The sequence below is a fragment of the Falco cherrug genome, chromosome 9 (genome assembly GCF_023634085.1).
Source record: "Falco cherrug isolate bFalChe1 chromosome 9, bFalChe1.pri, whole genome shotgun sequence".
Lineage (NCBI taxonomy): Eukaryota > Metazoa > Chordata > Aves > Falconiformes > Falconidae > Falco > Falco cherrug.
The window spans coordinates 29,388,471-29,412,821 of NC_073705.1; the positions used below are offsets into that span (position 1 = coordinate 29,388,471).

At 37.3% G+C, this 24,351-nt stretch overlaps 1 protein-coding gene across 1 annotated transcript in view; it reads left to right on the forward strand.

Annotated features, from left to right (window-relative positions):
• The window catches only part of LOC102053854 (gamma-aminobutyric acid receptor subunit pi-like), a 47,282-nt gene that overhangs the window by 13,189 nt on the left and 9,742 nt on the right, over positions 1-24,351 (forward strand). The window contains exons 3-7 of the mRNA XM_005435165.4: positions 1,828-1,931; positions 11,239-11,306; positions 12,698-12,915; positions 13,522-13,604; positions 18,089-18,226. Of these exons, the coding sequence (XP_005435222.2) occupies positions 1,828-1,931; positions 11,239-11,306; positions 12,698-12,915; positions 13,522-13,604; positions 18,089-18,226 (611 nt within the window). The remainder of the gene's footprint in view (positions 1-1,827; positions 1,932-11,238; positions 11,307-12,697; positions 12,916-13,521; positions 13,605-18,088; positions 18,227-24,351) is intronic.

Sequence of the window (24,351 nt, forward strand, 5' to 3'; positions counted from 1 at the left end):
ATTTCAATGCTGGCATTACTCAAGACCAGAGTTAACATTAGGAAATCACAAGTTCACTAGCAATAAAAAAAATAAACAGGGACAAAATAACGGAAACAAATAGGATAATCCAAACATTTAAGCTATATGAGTTACAAGACTGCTAGTGAAAACCAGCAACTTACGTGGGAGCAGGGTCAGTTGAACAGAGAAGTCACAGAGCAATAGCAGCACTTCAAAATAGCTGACAACATCTAAATGCACATGTATTCATTAAGACCATCTTAGCATTCAGATTTTGCCAATCTAAGACACGAGATTATTCCTAGATGAAAACCACATTTTCCAAACCACAATTTCCTGACAGCACAGCTCAAGCTGTCTCAGAAACACAGTAAAATTAAAATCAAAGGAGCAAGCTTGGGAAAGTTACAGGAGACACAGAAATATCATTAGGAAAAGCAAGAAGAATTTCTAGGAGCAGCTTTAGGAGAAATTGGGAAGAAGAAATTCAGCAAGGATGTGGCAGGACTAAGAAAGACCGCAAAACACCAGTTTGTACTTAGATTCTTCTCCCCAGCGCTGAGCCGCCACAGCTACAGCTCTCATAGCTGCTGTAGGAGAGCAAAGGGGTAGAGCTGGGTACTCTTAGCAACCAGCCGCTTCTGGCATGTGTGGTAAAAACCAAAGAAACCCTCTCCTCCTGAATATAGAGGTGACCGCTCTCCATCAGGGGAGACAGTGCCTCTGCCTGCAGCCAGCTGGGCTTCCTTGAGTCAATCAATGATTTGCTTCTCACTTTCATAATTACAGAATAGTCCTCCCTCCACTTTTCTCAAATCATTGACAACAAATAGTCAATGTACCACTTGTGTTCTAATTTACGAAGAGCACAGCCTGAACCTGTGGCAGCTGAGCGCACCCTGCTCTCACTCTCAGGTGCTGGCCATAGGGGTTAGGCAGAAATTAAGAGCAGAGCTATAGTATCTTTTGCTATGGGACCGCTTCTTACAGGGTAACAGCTCTCAGCGGCCTCAGGTGTCCCTCCCACGGCTGCTAACCATCAAGACCCAAAAAAGGTGAAGGGGGAGGAATATATAAAAATGAAACCTGATGTTGTCTGGGTAGAGAATTGTGGTTCAGGTATGCATCTTCCTCAATCCCTTTACTCATCTCTCTAATGAGGTTGTTGTAGGGGCCCTAGAGCAAAAATGGGGTTTGTAAGTGTTTATGTTTGAGTTCTGTAGATCACATTTGTAGCTGCTTCTGAACAAGACAATGGTTTGTATTCTCATTATGCTTCACTGATTTTGCCCAACAGAATTATTTCTGTAACCTGTTTAAAAATTGTGTTGTAAAAGCAAGATTTTAAAAGTGTTTTTATGTACTAATCTCTGAGGCTAGTTTTTGTCTCTTTCTCTATGAGCTAAATTTGATGTCTTTAATTATGTAAAAAGAAGCTTAATTTTAAATGCTGAAATAAACAATCAACACTCCTCCCATGTTCCTAGAATATAACAATGCCCTATTTACAGAGAAAGCATTGAAGAAGACAACCATTTTCTCAGTTGAAGTGTTCAGAAATGATAGACTTTAAAGAAACAATAGGTTTCAAAGTAAAAAAACTAATAATTTTTCCAATAAGAAACTAATACAGATCATAAAATCTGATATTTGCTAGAACACTCATTTTCTATGAAATGCAAACACACAAATGTTTCATGATATTTTATCTGATGGGCCATAATCATCAATAACTTTGAAATTAATACAGTGTTTTCCTGGAATGTAATTTCTGCTGTAATTGATGTTATTTTAAGATATTCTTACTGTTTTCATTCCTTTCAGGTCAATGAAAATTCCTGAAGTCGAAGGAAAAGGTGAAATGCTACCTCCAACTATAGAAAAAATAATAAAAGGATACAACAAGTATCTACGTCCATTTTTTGATAGTAAGTAGAAAAGCTGTTTTGCTAAGATTGAGCCATAACATAATGCAGTGTCTGAAACTCACCAATGAGAGCAAATGTTTTTTTGCTGTACCTTTTCTCCAGTGTTTGGCAGTGAGTGATCTGATTATACGTGATGTGCTATGATATAATAAGATGTAGCTTAACAGCTTTTGTGGCCCAAGGTGAAACTTGCATTCCAGGCCTTCAGAAGCAAAACTTCCAGACTCTGTTAGAAATTTGGCTACTGATGTTCGTGTGTCCTCAGTGAAATAAGCTGTAATGCTTTGCATATTTAAAAGCGTAGTTTTCTCTAATTTCCTAAATATTAATTACAATTTTTTTATTAATGCTAAGAAAGCTTTATCTATCAAAGTACTTATGAAAACACAAGCAAATCTTGTTACTATACCAAGCATTATGTGCATCTACCGCAAGATTGCAAGGGAGTTATTTAATAAATGATTCTTTCCTCAGGCCTTAAAGGTCACTGAACTGGCTCACTGCAGAACTGTGAGGGAAAATGAATTGAAAATGTCAGTTCCCTGTGTTGGAAGGCCACGGTCACCAGGTTGGAAGACCTGTGTAGTCTGCTGCACCAAGGTTGACTTTACTGCCCTGTAGTGCAGTCAGTGTTAAGCACCTGAAATCTCAGTGACAAACGTTTTCCTTGCTTGGATTAGGCAATTGCTTGTATCAGGAATACTGAAGGCAGAGATCTTCACCCAGTCTCAAAACCCTTCAGTAACTGCAGAACTCTGAAAAAGATATTCTGCATGTTGAAAAGATGCTTAGCACCATGTGTCTGTCAGAAAATAAACTCACGAAGTGAATGCTAGGCAATAGTTCTTAAGTGAGATATTCAGAAATGTTAGAGGTTTCAAATTAAGACTCTTACATCCTTTTATAGCCTACTTAAAAATGATTGATTGAAGGTTTTCTCAGACCACGCTGTTACCTCTTGCCATCCAAATACCTGGTGAGACTATCAGCCTGTTCAATAAGGGCACTCCACATCATGTGCAATATGTGAATCCATTTCATAAATACATTAAAATAAATCTATATTTTAGGTTTAGGAGATAGGGAAAACAATTTATCTGTTTGGTTTTATTGTAATTGTCTCAGCTGCTGACAAAACTGCTATAAATTTACATGATCTAAGAAGACTTTTCAGAAAAAGAAAAGTAATGCTAATAAATAAATGAAAAATCTTATCATTGGAGATGATGCATAATGGAAAATAACTATATGTTCAGTGGCCATTAATGCATTTCATTCATTACTTCATGCTGGTACTGGAGGTATGTTGGCACTACCATGATGGATGCATTCTGGTAGGCAGCAAACGGAATTTCTTTGCAAAATCCTATGATAGTATGATAGTAGTTAAGACCAATAGTAAAGCACTACTGAGTTATGAGTCTTCCTTTTCTAATGTGAGCCACCTTTTTTTTTTTTTTTTTTTTTTTCCCCTCAGCTGTTGTAACTTAGCAAGGCTATGACCCTTTTTTGCCTGGGGATTTTGTTCAGAGGGATGCTAAGGACTTTCTGTGTTTGCCTGGGAATCCCAGAGGAGCTCAAGCATGGAGCAAGTCTATGTCATATGCAGAGAGAGTCTAGCATTTCCAGACAGTGCCAGCATCACTGTATATGCTCGCCACAGTTCAGGCATGCAAACTCTGTCTTGGAAATCTGGAAATCTTAGATGGGTCTGTATTAGCCCTGCTGCTGAAGTAATGGGCTGAGACTCTCAAATATGTTTTATTGATGCCATTTCTAAATGCAGGGTTGGTGGTTTTGTGAGAAATTACTTTTTTTTTTTTTTTTGGTAGGAATAAGAAGGTTAAGATAAGCCAGAAAGTGCTCATCCATATTTTTGGACCTGTAGTTGTTTGCAAGGCTATCTGGGATGACTTTCCATGTGATAGAGGCATGTGTGCTCAGGGTGGGGTGGGGAGTTGTATCTGCTCAGCCCTGACCCCTCTCTGTTACTGGCAAGGTGCACTGCAGCTCAGATGAGATTCAGGTCCAGGAGAGGCTATTGCTCTTCTCAGAAGCAGACCTAGTAAACCACCTAAATACTTAATTTAACAGATCAGTGGATTGTGCTGGTCTGTGTGACCACAGCTATCCTAGCTTTCTTCTGTGTAATGTTCTCTTTATTTCTGTGCATATTATCTGCCTGCAGCTGGTGTATCTTGTATCTGTTCTTCATGAGAAACATTTTGGTGTAACTGGCTTTACTCAGAATTATACCAATGGCTACAGCACACTAGCTAAATAGTTGATCAAACCAGAGTATCAAGGTACTCAGGCGTACTTCTGACTTTTTTTTTTAACCTGCCTTATGCCCCCAAATGTTTAATTGGTATGACATTTGCATGTTAATAGTAAGAGACTGATCTTACAATCCTTTTTTGATTGATCAAAGTGCTGGTTTGACTTGAGCAGGTTAATGAACAAGTGCATAATAAAAACATAAAATGGGGTGTTCTGGTACTGGTAGAGATTATCACCTACTATAAAAACCTGCACGGTTCTAATTGTATCAACCCATCAATGCTGATTTACTCTGAGAAGGAAACTTGCATTTCTAGCAACATGAACAGAAAAGGATGTATATGCATGTTAACCCCAAGATGTGTGTTTGCTGTCTGAAGCGCATGAAAGGATTTGCATAAAATGGGAACCTAGTATGTGTATGTTAATATACAGAAATATATATATAAAAAATCTACAGTCATCCCCTTTAAGGCATGTGGCTTTATTTGATTTTTATTTTGCCAGTATTCCTTTACTGTTAAAAGTGTGCATATTTCTGTTTATCTGGTGGTCAGTTAGAACTGCTCTTCTAAATAAGCATGAAGAAGTTTGTTTTAAGACTAGATGGTGTTATTTGTTGGCATCTACAATGCTTTGAACTTAATGTTACCTAGTTATAATGGAACACTGAAATGTGACTTTTTTTTTTTTAATAAAGAGTGAGAGGGCTAGAGGTTAGGCTGAATTTTAGAATAACGTAATTCAAAGTCATGTCAAAGTGATTTGCCCTTGAAATTTTTCTTCAAGCAGGAAATGAAGATTTTTGCAGTGATGCTTGCTGTCAAGATACAATCATACTCTTACAAAATTAGTGTCAATGAACTCCTTAATGTTTAGCAAAGTGCTTTTTTAGTCCTGAAAAGAAAGCATTAGGTATAAACAAATGATCATAAAATGAAGGTTCTATTTTTCCTAAAGCCAGGAGAAACAGAAAAATTTACTAGTCAAGGAAACTTTATGGCAGCTCAGAAATGCTTAGTTTAATAAACCCTCAATGTGCCTGTCTCCTGTGTTTGGTCCTTGTGCTGAGACTAGTAGGTGGCTGGAAATTACCTAAGTGGCTCCAACTTGGCTAGTGTTGCTAATGAGGGGATTATGACTATATTAAGAGATTTTTCTCTTGAATCCAATGACTGTGCATATAACACAAAAATTGTCATCTTCTCTTGCATGGATTGGAACTAATAGTTTTCTAGATTTTTGAGCCTGGATTAATCTCACCTTGCTTTACTCATCTCCTCCCCCTCAGGTCACCCCTCCAGACCCTTGCTACTGAAACCCTGCTATTTATGCCTGGTACAGACTGTCATTGCCCTTGAGTAGGTGCCTACAGTTAGACCAGGTGAAGCCAGTCTTAGTATGGCAAAGGTTTGCAGACAAGTGAAATGGAATGTTTTATGTCTGGCCGTGGTGGGTGGCACATACCAGTTACCAAATTGTGGGGGTACTTTTACACAGTGTTTAGTACAGAGGAGTCCCAGCTGGACTGGCTACTCGGCTCTGCCATCTGAATGTTATTACTAAGAGTGTTCTCTTTCCTTAACTATAACGCTTTAATGTCCCTCTTTGAGCTGGTTCATCAAGCAAATCTTAATAAACTGAACAGATAGACCTGGGAAGTTCCATTAGCAAATTAAAAAATTGCCTAATCTAGAAAGATTTTAACCATTCTTTGGAATGGAATATGAAATACTGCTATACTAGTGTTAGTAGATACTATGCCTTAACACAGTAATATCCATCCTAGACTTTCAGATAGATGTGAAATTCTTCCCTAGAAAAGCTGACATAAGAGATTGAAAAATGCACAGTTATTTACCTTAAATGTGCTACACAACCCTGACACTTTATCTCAGCAATACAAGCTGATTTCAACAACAGTTTTTTTTGCTGAAACAGTGTACATCAATTTTATAATTTTAGGTGCTGTGCCAAACCTCTCTGAATTAATGAGCAATTCCTGCTGACTTCAGTGAGCCTTGGATCAGGTTCATAGAGTTGTTAAGGGAGGCATAGGATCTTGTAAATAATTTTATACAAACAGATTTTGTTCTGTGATTGAATGTGATAGCTTAAGTGTTCCAATTAAAAAGAGACACTAGGAAAAGGTCACAGCTAAGTATATTTGAATATGGAAGCTGCTTTCAAGTGGTGTAGAAAAGTGTCATGCTTAAATCAGTTATTCTAAACCACATTTCAAAGATATTTTTTCCCCCTTAGCTTTATAAAGAGTAATACATTTCACGGTCTTAAGGTTTAAATTCAAGAAAGTGAATTAAATCTTCAAGTCCAACATTCTGTGTAAGACCAGTCATTATATTTTTTCTCAAATGTTGTTTATATTAAATTCTATGAGTTTAATTAGATTAAGATATTTTAGTGCTCCAGAGTTTACAGTTTACCGCCAAATGAGACCAGGAGATACCAGAATGTTTGCTGTTTCTAAGACCCTTTGATTTAGTGAGACAAGCCCACAGGGTACATGAGAAAGAAATACTAAGTAATAATCATCTAAAGACTACTTTTATGTACGAGTTATCCAATGTCTAATCTTGCAAAGGCAAAAAGCCCAGAATATCTATGGCCAGTTGTATATGGGGAAAAATATCTTTTGAATCCCTGATGAAGCCTTAAAATTATGATTTAATAAATCAATGACTTGGTGCATAAAGTGTAAACTTCAGTATACAGTTGGTAATGTAGATTTTCCTTCCTTTCCCATGGAAATGAGAGACACAGTGAGACTATCACTGCCAACAAACCCAGCTTCCTGCAGGCAAGGTGGTTTGGTTTTTTGTTTTATGGTTTTCCCACCCCCCTTCAAATTAATTTTTTTCTAACTTAATTACTGTTCATCATTTAATGTCTCTAGAACTCAGCATTTATCTGAAGTTTCATGTTGTCTTTAGCTTCCATAAACTGGGATCTTGCTTTGCTTTGTCAGACAATGGGTACAACTTAACTACTGGATACCTTTTCTGTGCACTTACTGCCACTGGGGCAAATCGCCGCTTTGGCTTCTCTTTGAGCAGCTGAGTAAATGCTGTTCCTTAATTTTTGTTACAACCTTTGATATTAAGCTTCCAGAGTTGTTTCTGTATTCTGGAATATTTCTCTGCTGTTTGCAGATTCTTTTTTTTCCAAATGTGGAAAACAAATCTTGTCACAGTAATCTCATAACAGTCTTGCCAATAAGTCTAGATTGCAAGACAACTCAATTCTGTGTATTGCTCCCTGTTGCAATAGTGCTTCTGCCAAAGCATAATGCAGAAAGATGATGTTGAAATGATTATCTGTGACAACCTCTAAATCCTTCTCAAAGGCACAGCTTGCCAAGATAGTTTCCTATCCTGTATGTACTGCCTGCATTATTTGTCCCCACCATGCTAATTACTTGCATTTGGCTACATGAAAATAGGTTTTTCTGACAAATGATTAAACAAGCTGTTGTTGTTACAATCCCCTCCACTTTTTTTTCTTGTCCACAAACTGTACTAGTGGAGCTACATCACTGTCTAAAGATCACTGATGCGAACAAATAGGATTGAAGCAGATTCCTGCTAGAAATGGCTCTGTATTCTGATGTTTTTATATCAACAGTTACAGCTGAGATGTCAGAGGGCATGTCTTAATCTGTCCTGTCTCTTCACATAATGTATATTTGTCAAGAAAGATGTCTTGTGGTTGGAAGTTAAATGCACTGAAAAAATCCAAGCGTAATGTATCACTTCAGATAAAAGTCCCTTAATACTCCAAAACAAAGCAAAGCTGCAATAAGGCAGACACAAACAGTTTTTCATGAAACTATAACAAATTGTTCTAGTAATACTTTTCTTTCTAATTCTGTTAGTTGCATAGTGTTTTATCCAGTATGGCTGCAAGGATGAGGTATTCTTTCAAAAAGCCATCTCTTTTTTTGAGATATTTCCAAGTGTCAGAATTGTTTTAAGTTTTTTATTTAACTAAATGAAAAAGCTAGTACTAACAGCTCAGCACAGGCAGTGCTGATAGTGCCGATGGATTTAAGTAGTAGGTGTTCAGAGTTAAATACATACATGACAGTGGTGGTTTGTTTTGTTGGCACAAAGTTTAACAGGCTGTGATCGTTGCAGTGATCCAAACTTAATTTTTAGGTATGCTCTCTGTCACTCTTCTGGCTGCTTTCCCATACAGGATTACTATGAATACTTGTAAAATGTGTAAAGTAACAGTCTTTGTGCACCAGTTTCAGTAAAAGTTAAAATGTATGTTAATTACTGTGCACCCATTGCTGTAACAAGGCACAGCATTTGGCGTTTCTTTGCTGTGTTTTGAAGGTTCCCTTTGCTAATGCAGGACAGACTGACTTTGGTTTCCTTCTGAAGATGTCATTATACATACAATTCCTGCCAAATGTATGGAAATGTAGGAACTGACTGCCTCTGGTCTACTGCCTGGTTTTTGACACTGTCAATAGGAGACCTTTCAGAGGAAGTTCAGGGGAAACCCTGGTGGATAATTATGGGAAGGCTCATTCTGTTAATACTTTGCATGTTTAGTAAGGTGTCATAAATTGTATTTAAGCCTCACATACAAAAAAGAAATTAGCATTTAACTACTAATATTGTTCTGATTTGGTAAACTGTTAAAGCAAAGCTATTCCCAGCAGCTTGTGTTAATAAAGACCCTTCTGTAATTGTCATGCCTCCTCCCTGCCTTCCTGTGAAGACTAGCAGAGCAGGATGGTTTTATCCTGGCCACCTGACCACTCCTTAGCACTTGTCCTGGCACAGCCCTGCCTCACAGTTCGATCAGTTTGAGCTTGAAGTACCTCTTAACCTAAGCTAGATGTCTTTTGGTGATTGGGAGTCACCCAACGCTACAGTTCTGTTGTTACCTAATATTTTGAGAAACAGTGCAACAGGAAATAAGGAAGAGATGGACAAAGTCCTGTGTCTGTGATTCTGGAAAATTTAAACCTAATATCATTTCAGTAATATTTCTGGAAAGTCAACTTTTCATCTGAGGTATAACAATAGCACTGATGATACTGGAATACTGCTAGTGAACGTTTCCCCTAATCTGTATAGCCTTAACCAGGCAAGAATCAAATGTTGTTCCTACCAATATAATGTGATATAATAGGAGAGTCTGACTATTCCCAGCCACAATTCCCACATAGTCAGCTGAACACTGCGTTGTCATCTCCTTAGGATGGTCCATCTTTAAGCATATGCCTTGTATGGTGAGGTTCCCCTCCCCAAATTCTTGTGTGACAGTTGTCAATACTATGTTCTGTTACAGTCATACATGGGGAATCTGTAGGAAGGCTATAAAAAAAAATCAGGAAATGGGTTATAAATCACACTTATTTTTAAACAAGGATTTTTGAGGGTCAGATGTATCTTTTGAAGCTGGCAATATTGTACCTGTCATGATATAGTACAATGGTAAGCATAAGTATCAATTGACTCTGCTGTTGCACCCTAGAAAATTGGGCTGAGTTTCCTGGAGGGGCAAATTTTTAACCCTGCAGGGACAAAACATAAGTGTTTTCTTAGAGTATCAAAACCTGCAAAGAATGGAAAAAAAGAGCAAGCTGTCAATTGTCTGGGAACTTTTCAGTTAAATAATTTTCTTCCACAGCTAGCCTCCAAAGTCCTCTTCCGATAGATGAACAATTTCTTCTGATCTCTGTATACAATTTGTAATATATAATAAACATGTAAATTACCATCAGGGGATGCTGCAAGCCTACAGTCCTGCTTTAAGCTGGAGCTTTATATTTGAACTGAGTCCGGAACAAAGCATTTATAGATTTTCAGGACTGCCAGATGTTTAACACATGTATTACGAATGGAAATTATTTGGAAAAAAACCTAATACACTTACACCACTTAAAATGACATTTTTCTTTAGTGTTATTCAGCAGGGTAGGTTGGACCTCATCTTCCTCTAGATGCTGTTTGGGAGTATATGAGCTATGTATATAATGCTTTGCAGGGAGCCATGAGGAGGTTTCAGCAGTGTGCCTGTGATAGACTGGCACCATCAGCTACACAGATCTTATTTAAAGTAGTTGTGTGTTTCTCAGTACTACTTCCTGTGCTTCTCAATGACTTGGAAAGATGCATTTATGTAATATGAATTTTCTTGTACATGTACTCTATTAATTATTTTGCACATAACCAACCAGGAGTAATGTCTTGTTTCCATGAAAGCTCTGCACAAAGTCTGCATTTTGAAACATACAGCTGGTGATTTTCCTTCTGACACCATGAAATGCACATTCACAAGGAAATGAGAGTCTGAGCATGCTAACATTACAATGACAACTACTTAGGTATTTAATCACACTGAACGAACATTCATTAGATGTTAATATATCAGGAGAATAAAATTACTAGTTTTTCTTGATAAATGCAAATATTTAAATCGCAAGTTAACTGCTAATGGTCAAAAGCAAGATGCTGAAGTGCAGTAACACAATATAGAAGATATATTCTTAAATAGGCAGTAAATAAATTCACTTAGCTACCCCATCTTGATATTAACCATATGACATTACCAGGTGCAACTCCTTAGTTCACCAACATTTGATGGACCAGATGTTGCAACTAGAAGAATTCTTTCCAGTGCTTTGCACCTCAGAGCAGAAGGGTGTGATGTACCATGGGGATTGTGCCTTCTGCACCTTATTGTGCAACAATTTTCCCAGCACTCTTTTCTGGAAATAAAAAAAAAATAATTATATAAATCAGGAAGTATTTAGGAAATAAAGCATGTTTATTAAAACCAAGATACTGTTAATCTAGAAGTATTATATTTTGGTTATGAAATTGTTAAAATTCTTTCATAAGCTAAGTTTGAGGAATACTTCCTTTTAAAAAGATACTAAACATTTGGAAACAAGTGGATTATGTTGTGGAAAATTTTCTAGCCAGTTCTCCTGAACACTGAGTATTTAAGAACTCTGTGCTAGATTCTGACTTTCTCTTTTTTGCAGATGGTCCTGTGTCAGTTGGAATGAGTCTGGATATTGCAAGCATTGATACAATATCAGAAATAAATATGGTATTGTAGCTTTTGCAATCTTTTTTTGTTTTGCTTGTTGATAAGCTAATGTCTTGTGTTTACATCTGCTGGCAGTGTGACTTTGAGGCTTTTCTTCTTGTGCAATCGATACGTGTTAGGAGATGGAATTTTTTTTTTCACTACAGACAGCGGTTATAGCACTAGAATAAGTATAGAAATGTAGATGCAAATCACATGTCTCAGACACAAACAGAAATTTGCTACTGACTATTAATCTTAATGAAAGGCATATAGAACAGTATTTATCTGCCAGATGAAATGTCTAAATCTTTATGCATCTCAGAAAATGAAAGATATATTCACATGACTTTGAAACCACCACTAATCTCTTTCCTTGAGATTAGACACAGCTGAACTCTGCTTGTTTTCCTCTTTTACTGTTACACATTAATTTATTCCAGCTGTTTCATTAATTTTTTATTTATTTTTGAGCAAAGTATGATGTGGAGTATACTTTTTCTAATTAAAGATACTCCATTGGTACATAGAAATAAAAGGCAAAATCCATTAATCAGATATTCAGTATTGGAAAGTGTGTGTGTATATATATAATGTGTACATATATATACAACAAGTACCTCACCATTTAATTACTGAGGCTTCCACAGGAATTGAGTATTAGAATCCCTCAGCTCCTAGTAAGTATTGGCTAGTATTAGAAAGGGGAAACTAAGGTTAGAACTTAAGATGAACTTCTCATGCTGATAAAAACATACCATAAAAGCTAAAGTTGATTAAAAAGTTGCTAAGAAATAGTACGTTTTTATGTAAGACTACAAGGCATATCTGAACTGAAGATGATTTGGGTGGAGAGTTATATACAAGGTCTTGATAAATTTGGCACCGCTGTTTCCCTTGTGATACTGAAAGAATAAATTGTGCTAAAAATGATGATTCCCTTCCTATTTCACTAACTTCTTTTTCTGAGTTTATACATTTTTTCCAAAGTTTTCTTAAAGTGCATTTTTTGTAGTAGTTTGTAATCAAAATGATGTTTGCAACCACTTATACAAGCATTCTAAAGTTTAAAGATTTACAGAGCCAGATTATCTGCTTACAAAGCTCTAGATGACTTCAGCTGATTTATAGCCCCAGACTTAGGCCATCAGTTTATACTGTAAAATTCCAATGACTGTAAAACCAAAATCTACTCAAGATAATATTTCTTAATGATAACCTCACATCAAGTGCTGGAAAATTTGGCAGTACAAGAGCCAGTACAACTGCTGTCAGAGTGCAAGCATTTGGGAACGGGACATGGAGAGTCACACACAAGCTGTTTGTGCCCAACAACTGTTTCCATACGCTTTTGTAAAACAGAATCTAATACAGGTTTGGTCTGTGTGATAAATTTGTTTTTTCTCTTTCAGGACTACACGGCTACCATATTTCTAAGGCAGCGATGGACTGATGAGAGACTTTGTTTTGATGGTAATAAGAGTTTAAGCTTAGATGGCCGGCTTGTGGAAATGCTTTGGGTACCGGATACCTTCATAGTTGATTCAAAAAAGTCTTTTCTTCATGATATCACTGTCGAGAATCGTCTTATAAGAATATACCCTAATGGAACAATCTTGTATGCTCTACGGTATGTATATACCACATAATAGCCTTTATGTTTGGCTTCTACTTACGTTTTGAACTTTCTGGGTTAGCATGATTTTATGCTTAAGAAACTGGTCTGTTTGTAAAAGTAGAATATGCATGGTCTTGTAGTGTTATGAATATGTAATATTATTGACCAATATGATGAAATTTAAGAATTTCATCATCAGGCTCCTTTTTGTCCCTAAATAGACCCTTCTGCTTTCATGTAGAGCAAATACAGGAATCACATGTTGCCATTCTTGTTTTGCAATGAAGACGCCACAAAGGAAAGCAAGCTGTGATGACTGATTTGGATTATTTATTGCAGACTATCCCTTCTAACAGATTTTGATAAATATAAAAAAAATTGTGAAATATGTTGCAAAATATCAATAAAGGAAAATGCAGACAGTAAGTGAAGAAGCAGTAAGGGGGATCTTTTTCATACTGCCACTAAACTTGGTTATTCTGGAATGGTTTCCTGTTTGGGATGCTATTACTCTTCCACACTAGATACCAGTAAATATTAGATTTTTTTTTTCCTTGCAATAGATATTTGCCTGCAAATATTAGTTCAATAAAAATGTATGGCTTGCTTTTGTTCAAGGATCACCACAACTGTTGCATGCAGCATGGATCTGACCAAATACCCGATGGATAAGCAGATGTGTACTTTGCAACTGGAAAGCTGTAAGACACTTAATCTTTGCTATTTTTATACAGCTAGAAGAATATCTGTGATCTATTTTAAGGGCTGTTAAATATTATTATTGAAGAGGCTGGAATTTTCAAAAAGCCAAGGGACAGTACCTGACCAGTCCCTGTTGAATGACAATAGTATCTGTATGCAAAGATAAATGCATGAGGCATCACTGAATATAGTGTGGCAGTACTGAAATGCTGCCATGCTGTTAATATTAAACAAAATCTCAGGAGATTATCATAGGTTTGATTTTGCAGTGCATCCTGCAGTTATTCTGTTGCTCTTCAGGGGGAGGTCTGTTAGCAGACATTTTCCATCATAGCTGAGATTTTTTTTTTTTTTCTTTTTCAGATAGTATATATTTCCATGCTCACCACCCCCACCCCCCACTCCCCCCGAGGTACAATTCCTTTAAGAAAGAAAGAAATTAGAATAAGGCTATTTGTAAGGCATAGATTTCATATTTAATTAATTTACTCTTTTCATATTGAAAAAAGTTAATTGCATAGACAGTTTGCTTTCAAATGGCTGTATACAGATCCTACTGTGACTTATTTAAATGTCTCTGTGTCAGTGCCCTGGGAAAAAAATGCCATCAATTGATGGACCAAGACTAAATGTACCTTTATACATTCTCATTTTATCAATGAATGTCTTCATAATTTTAGTGAAAAGTTTGCTCTCTAATACTTTACAGACATGATCACTTTATAAGTATCCAAATGTGCATGTTTATAGTTAAATTTTTGCTATTATTCACATGACAACTCTCTCTCAAAATACCCTTTTACATTATCCCATGCAAAAAGTAACAATTCTGTAAGATGAAACTATATGTTCATATATATTAATACATATTCATAATCTTTTGGAAGGTTTTTCAGTACTTGTCAGGTTTTAGTCCTTAGCATTTCAGGCGTGTGTGTGTGTTCTTGTTGCTCATGACCAATTAGAAGATTGCTGCAAAATTTCACTTTAGACAGAAACACAGAGGAAATCAACCCAAAAACCTTCCTCACACAGGAGTCCCTCTAGAATCAGCAGTTTTGTAAGATCTGTTTAACAAATAGTGAACTGAATTAGAATTTGGATTTCTCTAACTTATTTCTCTTTGGAAGAGCATATTGGTAAATAAATGTATATGGATTTACATCAACAGCATTGCCTAATGAGTCATTTAGTATTTTCTCTAGTTCCAAAATGAAATGTGTCCCACAGGAACTTAAAATTTATTTAACAGGATTTAAAAAAGGAAAAATCCCTATATAATTAAGCATTTTTCAGAATGATTCCATCTGCTTTTTCAACAGCACATGTGTCTCCTGTCCAAGGGGAAAACATAGTAATGTCCTAACAAATGTTCCCATGACATTGGTGTTTAGCTTTGAGGAAAGCAGCTAGAAGCAATAAATAAAAAAGGAAAGAACATGCCTTTAGCTGTGGCCCTTTTTCTTCTGTGCACTATAGGTACTTTTGGGTACCCTGGAAATGGTGTTCCCTCATGAGATAAGCTATGTTAGTTTATAGACGAATAATGAGATCATCCTGGAATACTGCTTGCAAATACCATTACCTGGAATTAAAATAGTGAATGCAAGCATCCATACACATCCACACAGATACTGATGTTTTTGAATAGAATGTAAAATATATAGCAAATATTTGAGCTGAAACAGTGTTACACCTTCTATTAAGTGATTACTAATGTAAAGACAAACACGACATGGTATTACCAAGTAATGGCTTTACGTGGTAAAGCATCCGGAGTGGCCTTTACAATGTGCTGCTCTGCTGTTACTAGTTAATAACCTTAATTGACTTATACTTTCTACATGGCAAAATACATTTCAGCCAAAATGTCTGTTGTTCCCCGCACCCCCATTATAGCAACACCAGAAGGCAGTACTGGCAGATGTTAGGAGACAGAGAATTGCCACTCTGAGTCTCTGTTGATATGGCAGATATGACATTTTGGGACTTGGAGGGCTCCTGGCTTGGCTGGTGCTGCCTGGGGGCTCATGCTCCCTGCCATGTGGTAGGGAACACCACCATTTGTTCACGCTGGGCTGAAAGCTTTTTTCCTCATTTTTTTTCCTCCCACACAGGCCTCCAGCCCAAATACATATTCATGTCTTGGGCCCATCTGAAATATTATTTCCTTTCTGAACTTGTCCTTTAGCATTTTTTCAGTGAAGAGCCATATGAAGGCACTTAAGTTGTGCTTGACAATCAGGGGAAATTAAAATTAGCAACAGAAAGGTAAAGAAACTCATTTGTATTAAGTATTATGAATGTTTAATCCCAAATTTTCTATTCCTGTAGTTAACCCTGTTGACATTAGCTGCTTGTACTGTATCAGCAAAGTACAGGAATGAGACATTTTTGGGCTTGAGGTATTAGTTAGAATGGAAACTCAGTTTAATGTAAAGAGAGTAGAGATTACTTGTAAAAGCCAAATGACATGGCTTAAGGATTTTTGTCTCTAAATTTTTTATACTGTCTATAATTAGTAAAATATTAATCCCCTGAATAAAGAGTAACTTTGCATAGAGGGAGCACTGTACTATTTCACTTTACTGGCTCTTGGGAAGACTCTCCCCATGAAAATTCTTCACAAATAGAGTTTTGGAATTAGTATTTTCAAAGAATTTCATAGAAAGGATCACCAAAACCTACTAATTGTTCAGCCAATGAAAATACTTTGGAAAAAAAATGATTCTATTAAAACAAAACAATTCATTTGGAGTTATTCTTGTTATCACCCATCTGGGCATCAAGAACTTCCATCTCACACACCTTGGAAAACTGAATATCTTGTAAAAATAAATAAGAATTTACTGTGGTACTCTCTAGTTCTTTAGGCTTTATTCAAATATCTGCAGTTCATTTATAGTGAAGGAAAGTAAACTGAATCTATGCCTGGAGTCACACGTAAAAACTGCTTCTATGAACCTCTGTTTTGACAGAGGACAAAGCAATCATTTGTTTCTAGGAAATGTTACTTTTATTTTTCGTCTCTCAAATCCGGGAAATTTCCCAGCATGTGATTTTAGGGAGTCAAGAGCTTAGCTTGGATGGGCCTGGTTTTGGCTTAGTCTTTTGACGCAGCAGTGTTTTGGCTTCAATTGCTGTATATGTGATAACATGACCAGAGATTCCCGGTCATGGTACATCTTCAGAAAACTGCCAGTATAGTGAAAACAAATTTTACATTGAAAGAATGATCAGGGAAAGAATTTCCAGGTGAAATTGGCATTTTAATAGGTAATCAGCACAGTTTCCTTGAAATGAAATTTCTGAACTCCTGTTTTTCCTACATTAAATGGCTGTAGGAAATTGTTATGTTTTGTCATGGCAAGAAACAAAGCCATTAACTTAAAAGTATTAAAATGCTCTTTTTATTTTAATGCATCTCTTTTTTTGTGATTCTAGAGCTTTGTTCTTTTTGCGCCCTATACCCCTGTGCAATGTATTGCATTATTGTCTCACTGTAATTTACTTACAATTGACTGAAGTACTAAAAATAGTCATCTGCTCATGTTTCTGTCCCCTAAGCTTAGCTATTAACTTGCACAATATAAGTCTGTCAAACACAAGAATGATTGAACTAAGTAAGCTAAAGGAAAAGATGTTCAAATACTCCCTGTTAACATGTAAATTACATTAACATAATCTTAATCATATACGGTAGTCTGAAAATTGCCTACCTTTTAATATAATGGGAAAAAGCTACAGAGGTATTTTAGCTATGATTGTGCTGCATATTGACAAGTGTGTGCAAAATACAGTTGCCTTCTAATAGATGACTTGTACTCAATCCCAGCTCCTGATTACTACTCGAAGGTTAAAAGGAAATCTTCTGGGGCCTCTGAAGCGTGCCACACTGTTGAGCCTGCAGAAACATCAGCATCTAAGCTGGTGTCCTTGAGAAGCATCCAATCTCCTAAGCCAAAGTGTGGTCCCAAGTGAGGACCCAAGGCCAGCTCAGAGCATAGCGCCAGTGTGCAGCAGCCCTGCTGCTCTCCTCATCCCTTCGTTGCCATGGGAATAAGGACCAAATGTGCTGCCGTGAGAAACAGCATCCTGGGATGCAACAAAGGGCATGCTTAGAGTTTAGTCCAAATGCTGGCAGTACTGTAATTTGTAGAAGCTGTATTTCTTTAAAGCTTAATAGCTTTTGCTTTTAGAATACCATGTGGTACTACTCTCTTTTATTAGTTTGTCTATACTAGAATAAAAGATACAAAAAAGACCACCTCCAAAAAACTCTCAGCTTTTAAATTACAAGACTTTGCATGTTATTGGGAGTTTTGTTGCAAACAGACATCACATTCTGCCAAACCCCATCATTGTTTATGTCCAATTGTTCTTTCAGCCAGATAAATAAGAAACAGCTGAACCATAAGTGTGCTCAATGCAAATTAATTATTGTGTAAAATAAACACTTTTGTTGGCTTGTGTATCACTACAGGGGGTTATAACATCAATGATGTCATGTTTTATTGGACTAGAGGAAATGATTCAGTTCGAGGTCTGGACACGCTCCGGCTGGCACAATACACAGTAGAAGACCACTTCACCTCCGTATCTGAAGCAGTATATGAGACAGGTAAAAGTAACCTTATAACGCTTTCTAGGTACAATTTGGAGTATGGGTCTGGAAACAGAGCAACATTGAAAAGCTGAGCACATTGCGTTCTGTTAGGGTGACTGTTTCGGTTTTCTACTAGGTTATGTTCTTTAAACAATAAATACTTTTCCAGATGCTAGCATCAGGGACCCAGCTAACGTAAAGGTTGGGAATTATTGGGTGTTTTCTTGGAGGCCGTGCATTATCTGAAAAGAATGATAAACAAGAGAGGTACTACTTCTGTGTAATGACAGGGAGAGCTCTTGTGAAGGAAGAGCAGGCTGTAAATTGGGCATATAAAATGGAGAGTGACCAGGGACCCTGGGTACCCAGCTCAGAACACCTTGTCAGCCTGCCTGGAAACAGCCGCTCTGGCTTTTTTAGGCAAGTCAAAAGCCTCTATTCAGCTACGGAAACTTCTGTGAGTATGCTGGGTGCTTTAACAACTGCAAGGAGTTGGGTTTCGTGGCTAGTACTTCTAGGAGTTGCTCTTCATTGTCAGCAGAGCACAGACTGCCCACCCTGAGGTTCCCCTGCCCAAGGAGGGGCCAGAAGCATTTCCACAGACCTGCTTTTCTGCTGATCTTAGGAAACTGCTGTAGAAAGTTTCCTTTAACTGCAGGACTTAATCTCAGGAAAATCTGCTCCTGTTTATTTTGCAGAGATTTAGAAAGGGCTTTCAGAGAGTTCAAGACCTGCCAAACCTGCTTTGTGCACTTTGAGTTACTCTTAGGTCCTTCATTGCTGCTCTTCACTGTGTACTCAGTTTCTCTTCTGTTCAAGTCAACATGCCAACTGAAAGGGTGATCTTTAAATGAAGACACACACATCCTTCAAAGCTGTAGTTTCACCAGAGGACATGTTACTAGTTCTGAGCCACAGAAATACAGTTTCTCTAGTCCATCGTTGGGTTTTTCTGCTTTAATAATTCAACACAGGGAAACTATGATCTAATTTCAGATATTAATTCAGGCTAAAAGTCAAAGTTCTGTAAATGGATATAGAAATACATACTAGCAGGCTCCAGCATCACAAACTATCTTGCTACTTACATAAACGACATCTGCTTGCCTTCCTCCTCTTTACAGCTTCAGGGTAAGTATCATCGGGTTCAATCAAAGGAGAATAATCCTTTACTACTGTTCTGCCCAGAGGGTATTAGGACCCGTTCACCATACAGGAAAGAAGAAGAGGAAACCTGTTTAATTCTTACCACCTTCTATCAAAGAATCCAGACTCAAAAGCCAAAAAGTTATATTATTATTTTTACCAAATAGTCTAAACCCAATTTCCAATTACAACTAAAAAGGCATGATCAAATGAACTGTGCCCTTTTCAGTAAACAAGGATGTCTTGCTCCCTGTATGTTGGCAGGAATCATATGTATAAAGTCAAAAGCCACTTTTAATTATACATTTTAACACATGCAACTTAATTTGATTAAAATTTCCTACACCTGCTTGTTTCAATGCCTGTGTTCAAGAAAGCCATGTTATCAAGTGCTATGCAGTATTTTTAAAATGAAACCTCACAATCCTCTTAATTTTCTATTGACTCATTATGTTTTAGTTGCTATTTTCTACAGATTCCTTTTTAGGAAAGCAGTGCCTACTGTAGCCCATATTAAAAGAAAAAGCAACCAGATTATGGAACTATGTAATAAATTTCAAAATGAAGAATGATGCTTCCCATTTCCTTAACACCATTAATAGATATCTGAGAGTATTTTATGAAGAAGAGTTACGTTATAAGTAAGTTATTTATAATGGTTACAATTCAAAAGGGTAAAGCTAAAAATAGCAAAGAACTGTGTGTAGTATTTCCTAACAGCAAAAAAAGCAATCAGGATTTGATACTCTGTGAACTTGAACAGACAGTACAGCTGCTGTGCAAGTGAAATATTGTACAATGCAAAGCCCAAGTTCACGTACAGCCACTGACAGAGCCAAATTTAAAACGCAGTCGGCAAAATTCCTGCATAAATAACTTCAGTAAATTTAAGAAAAGGACACTGTAGATTAATCTTGTTTATAGAACAGCATGTATCACATAATAGCAATCACATTATTGTAATCACGTAATAGTAAGTACTTTGAATAATGTTAGCTAGATTGCTGGCTGGGGTTTGGTGTCGATTTTGTTTTGGTACAGACCAATTTCATGTTGGACATGGGTAAATAAATTTATAGGACCACTTTCAACATGTATTTAACTATAGTCCTTGTTCTACATACACTGATACATAGTTTTGGGGTCCAAGAGTGTATCTGCATCAGTGGGCGCTGGGTTTTTATTTTATCTGTCTAGCCAACACCACCTGCGTTCTCAGAGTAATAAATAGTGATATAAAAGCTTGCTTTTCTTATTGGAAAAACATAAAAGCAATGAAGGACTGTTAGTTTTGCTTTTTGTGTAAATAATCATAGTACTAAGGCTGGAATACGCTTTAAGAATTCATTTAATCTACTCATGTTGCAAGGCGAGGTCATCTGTATCTACAGCCTACTTCCTGACAGATGTTTCTAGGAGTCAGTTAGACAAATCTCCAAAGTGTCTGCTTCACAAGCTCCCTAGATGATTTTTTTTTCTTGGTCGTTATTACATGCATATTTTCCTCATGTCTAATCTTGATCTCCTTTGCTGCATTTCAAACCTATTATGCAGACATGGAAGACATTTTTTTTGCTGTTTTCCAGCAGCCCTTTCAGTATTTCAAGACAGATATATCTCTTTTCTCAGACCAGCAATCTTCCCCTTTTTAATTCATATAACCAGTTTTCTAGATCTTCTGTCTTTGCTGCTGTTCTCCCATTCAATTTCTCATGTCTTTGCTGATGTGCAGCACCCAAAACCAGGTACCTTGTTTCCATCAGGTATCCTCCAGGGAGGGAAGGTTTTATTAAGTTTTACTGTTCATCTTTATCCATTCCAGTATTCATATCCAATCCAAACGTGATACTTGCTTTTCTTGCAGAAAGTTTTTGTAAGTTTTTGACTTTGCTCAGCTTGTGATTCTTTCTAGTACTCCACTTCCACTATTGTCCTGTAGCCACATGTTTCCCGCGCTCTGTTTGGGGAGCTAGTAATTCCCATCTGAGTGTAGGACTTTGTACTTGCTTTTGTTGCATTGTGTCTTATTTTATTCAGGCTGGTTTTGAAATATTTTTGAAGTCTAATCCTGTTCTTCAATGGAAGAACAGCTGACAATCCTCTCTTAAAAGACAGTTGGTGTGTCTTCATGTTTGCTAGTGAGCAGTACTGGGCACAGGACAGACCCCATGTGTTCCCACTCAATAAATGCTTCCATTTTCACAGCAAGTGATAGCTAATTAATCTCAATTAACATTTTTGATTGGAGAAAGAAGCAAAACCATCATTTAATACTTGAGCCTAATTGGCTGTTGGTAGCTTTTCTTCTGGCTGGCAGCTTTCCTTGAGTCTTGTTATCAGTACTGCAACCCCCCTGCTGAGCCTCCGGCAGTGGCAGGAATGAGAAGGCTCAGCTTGCTGTGCTCTGCTTGGCTGCTGTGCCTTCGGCCTAAGCCCGGCAGGGAGAGTTATGTCAGGCAGTCAAGGCTCTCCATGCACTTCCCCGCTTAGAAGACTGTGAAGTCAGCAAAATGGCATATTAAGGTGGTGTTATTTTGACAGAACAGAGGGAAAGAAGACACAGAAGCATAAAAAGTCAGTCTCCGCTCCTTGATGCACAAAGGCAAAATGTTTGCCCTCTTGAAAAAGACTGCAAAGGGGGCTGGCTGCTGTTTCTTGTCTGCAGTCACTGCCAGGGTTTTGGTGTCTATCACAAATCCTGCTTTAGCCTCCTTGGATTGGAGGCCTTGTCAGACTTTGGTTGGTTGTGCTGTGCTGAAACTGCTGGCCACTGGCCACCCTGCATTGTTGGCTTCTCAGGTGGGAGGTCATGGCTAAGCCAGTGATGGGTTGCTGTCATTTATAATTAGTGATCTTAAAATCAGAAAGTATAGAAAGTATATGTAGACTATAAAGGGTGTATAAGAGTTTATAAATATAACATACTCTTACACAGAGTGGATATTCATCAGTCACAGTCTCTTTCTCTCAAAACAGAGGCGTTACCTTGCTTTGTCCTATGGGTCCATCAGCAGTTTCCCAAGGCTTAGGAGGCTTATTAATTAACAATCAAAGTTTTCTAGGATTTTATATTCTTCTTTTTTGAGATACGGTACACTGAGTAGCTTCTTTCATTCCCCCTATCAGTTCTTTTATAAACTGTAATTACTCTCCAATTGTTATTTCTGAGAACATCATCTTTGCCTTACAGGGGTTACAAACAATCTCAAACCCATATTCAGCATAATCTTATCTGCTGAGTCTTTGGTCAGCCTCATCTATGATTAAAGCAACGACATGCATATATATCTGTTACCATGTTATGTTCCGCTGGCCTATCTGAGCTCATGTAATCGTTCTTTGTAAACAAGGTTTTCCACTTGAGTTATGATAGAAAACTTTTCAGCATCAATTGTTTTTGTGACTCTTCTGCAATGTAGAACAGTTTAGAAAGAAAACAGTTTTGGAAAATGTATTCAGAAAGTTATGGTAACTTGAAAACATATGGAAATGCAATGAATGAAATGAGTATCAAGGATATTAGGAAGAGGCATTTTTTTGTTAACTTCTGGGAAGTTTCTTGTAGTAGAGACAGAAATACACAGATTTTTTGTGGTTTTTTACAGGTAAGCTAAATAGATAAATACATATACACAGAAACACTACATGAAAGGTTTTATTTCATTCTTAGGAAATTTGAATTTCAAACTTAGTTTCTGTGAAGCAGTTTTGTGAAAATGAAACACACATTGAGAAGCCTGGCCTGATCTTTCCTTTCCTTTGATTCAGCTCTGAAGAAGTAGGAAAAGAGGTAGTTCATAAGGTTCTGACCATGAAGAACAGAAGATTGTTTTCTCAGGGAGGGACAAAGGAGGTGTAATAACATATTAATCATATATATTGACATCCTTAGCATCCTACATCAGTCAGAGAATTGCATTGCAGTTGCACAATTTATTTGTTGGGTAAAACTAGGGATGCTAGTCGTTCCTTCATGCGTATGTTTGTTGTAAACAAGCAATAAGAATTTGCATACTGAAAGCTACGTTTTCAGTGCATAGTTAAGGCAGTAATATTCTATTGTAAGCTTTCCTGTACTGTGACCTTAGAAGGTGCGAGAAGAGAAGAAAATGATGCATTGGTAGGGTTATACCAATGTGCTTGTGTGAGACGTCACACATTTTAGCTGGCACCCAAGGGGTTATCATACATATTTCATGGTAGAGAAGAATGTGCTCTTTGTGCCTGACCGCACACTCCTGTGCAGGACGCCAAAGTGCTTCTTACATAAAGAGTGATGTGGAGCAGTCTTTTACTGGCATAGAATTCATTAGCAAGCCCACAGGGATTAACTGTGGGGAAGATTCTCCCATCCTGTAATGTTAGAGTGGAAGTTAAAGAACCACTGACAGCATTTGTAGGGCATCAGTCCTTCCTATAGGTGCCTCTGCTGTGACCATCCACTGGTCAGAAGGCAGCAGGGATGCAGCTTCTGCCATCAGCCGGGAACAGATGCCATAGGGAAAGTGGGATAATAAAAAGATGAATGACCTAGGGTGATATGGAAACATGTTTGTTTAGGTTTAATCTATTTCTCAGGCAGTGCAGCAGTAGTCGGTGTCAATAAAATCATTGGTATTATGGCAAGATCTATAGAAGCGTCAGATAGGCAGTGCTGTAGATTAGAATATTGTTTTTAGTAAGCCAAAAGTCAAACCTTGAAGGCAAGTTATAAAGAGGATTAAACAAGCTTTTCCTGCCTTAGGCCCAGGCCTGCGCCTGCTCCACCACTGGTAGTCTGTGACGTTACAATTTTTATGGTACTGAAACAAAAGTGATCAGGTGGAACCCACTGAAATTTTATCTCTTTCACCTCTTTTTACTTTCTAGGCTACTCTTATTTTAATTTTCTTTCTCTATCTTTTTTTAACAGTAGTGAGAGTTGGAGTAGGTGTGCTGACTACAGTCTGCCATCCAGATTTGTTCTTCATTTAAAAGTAGAGCTAGTGTCTGGT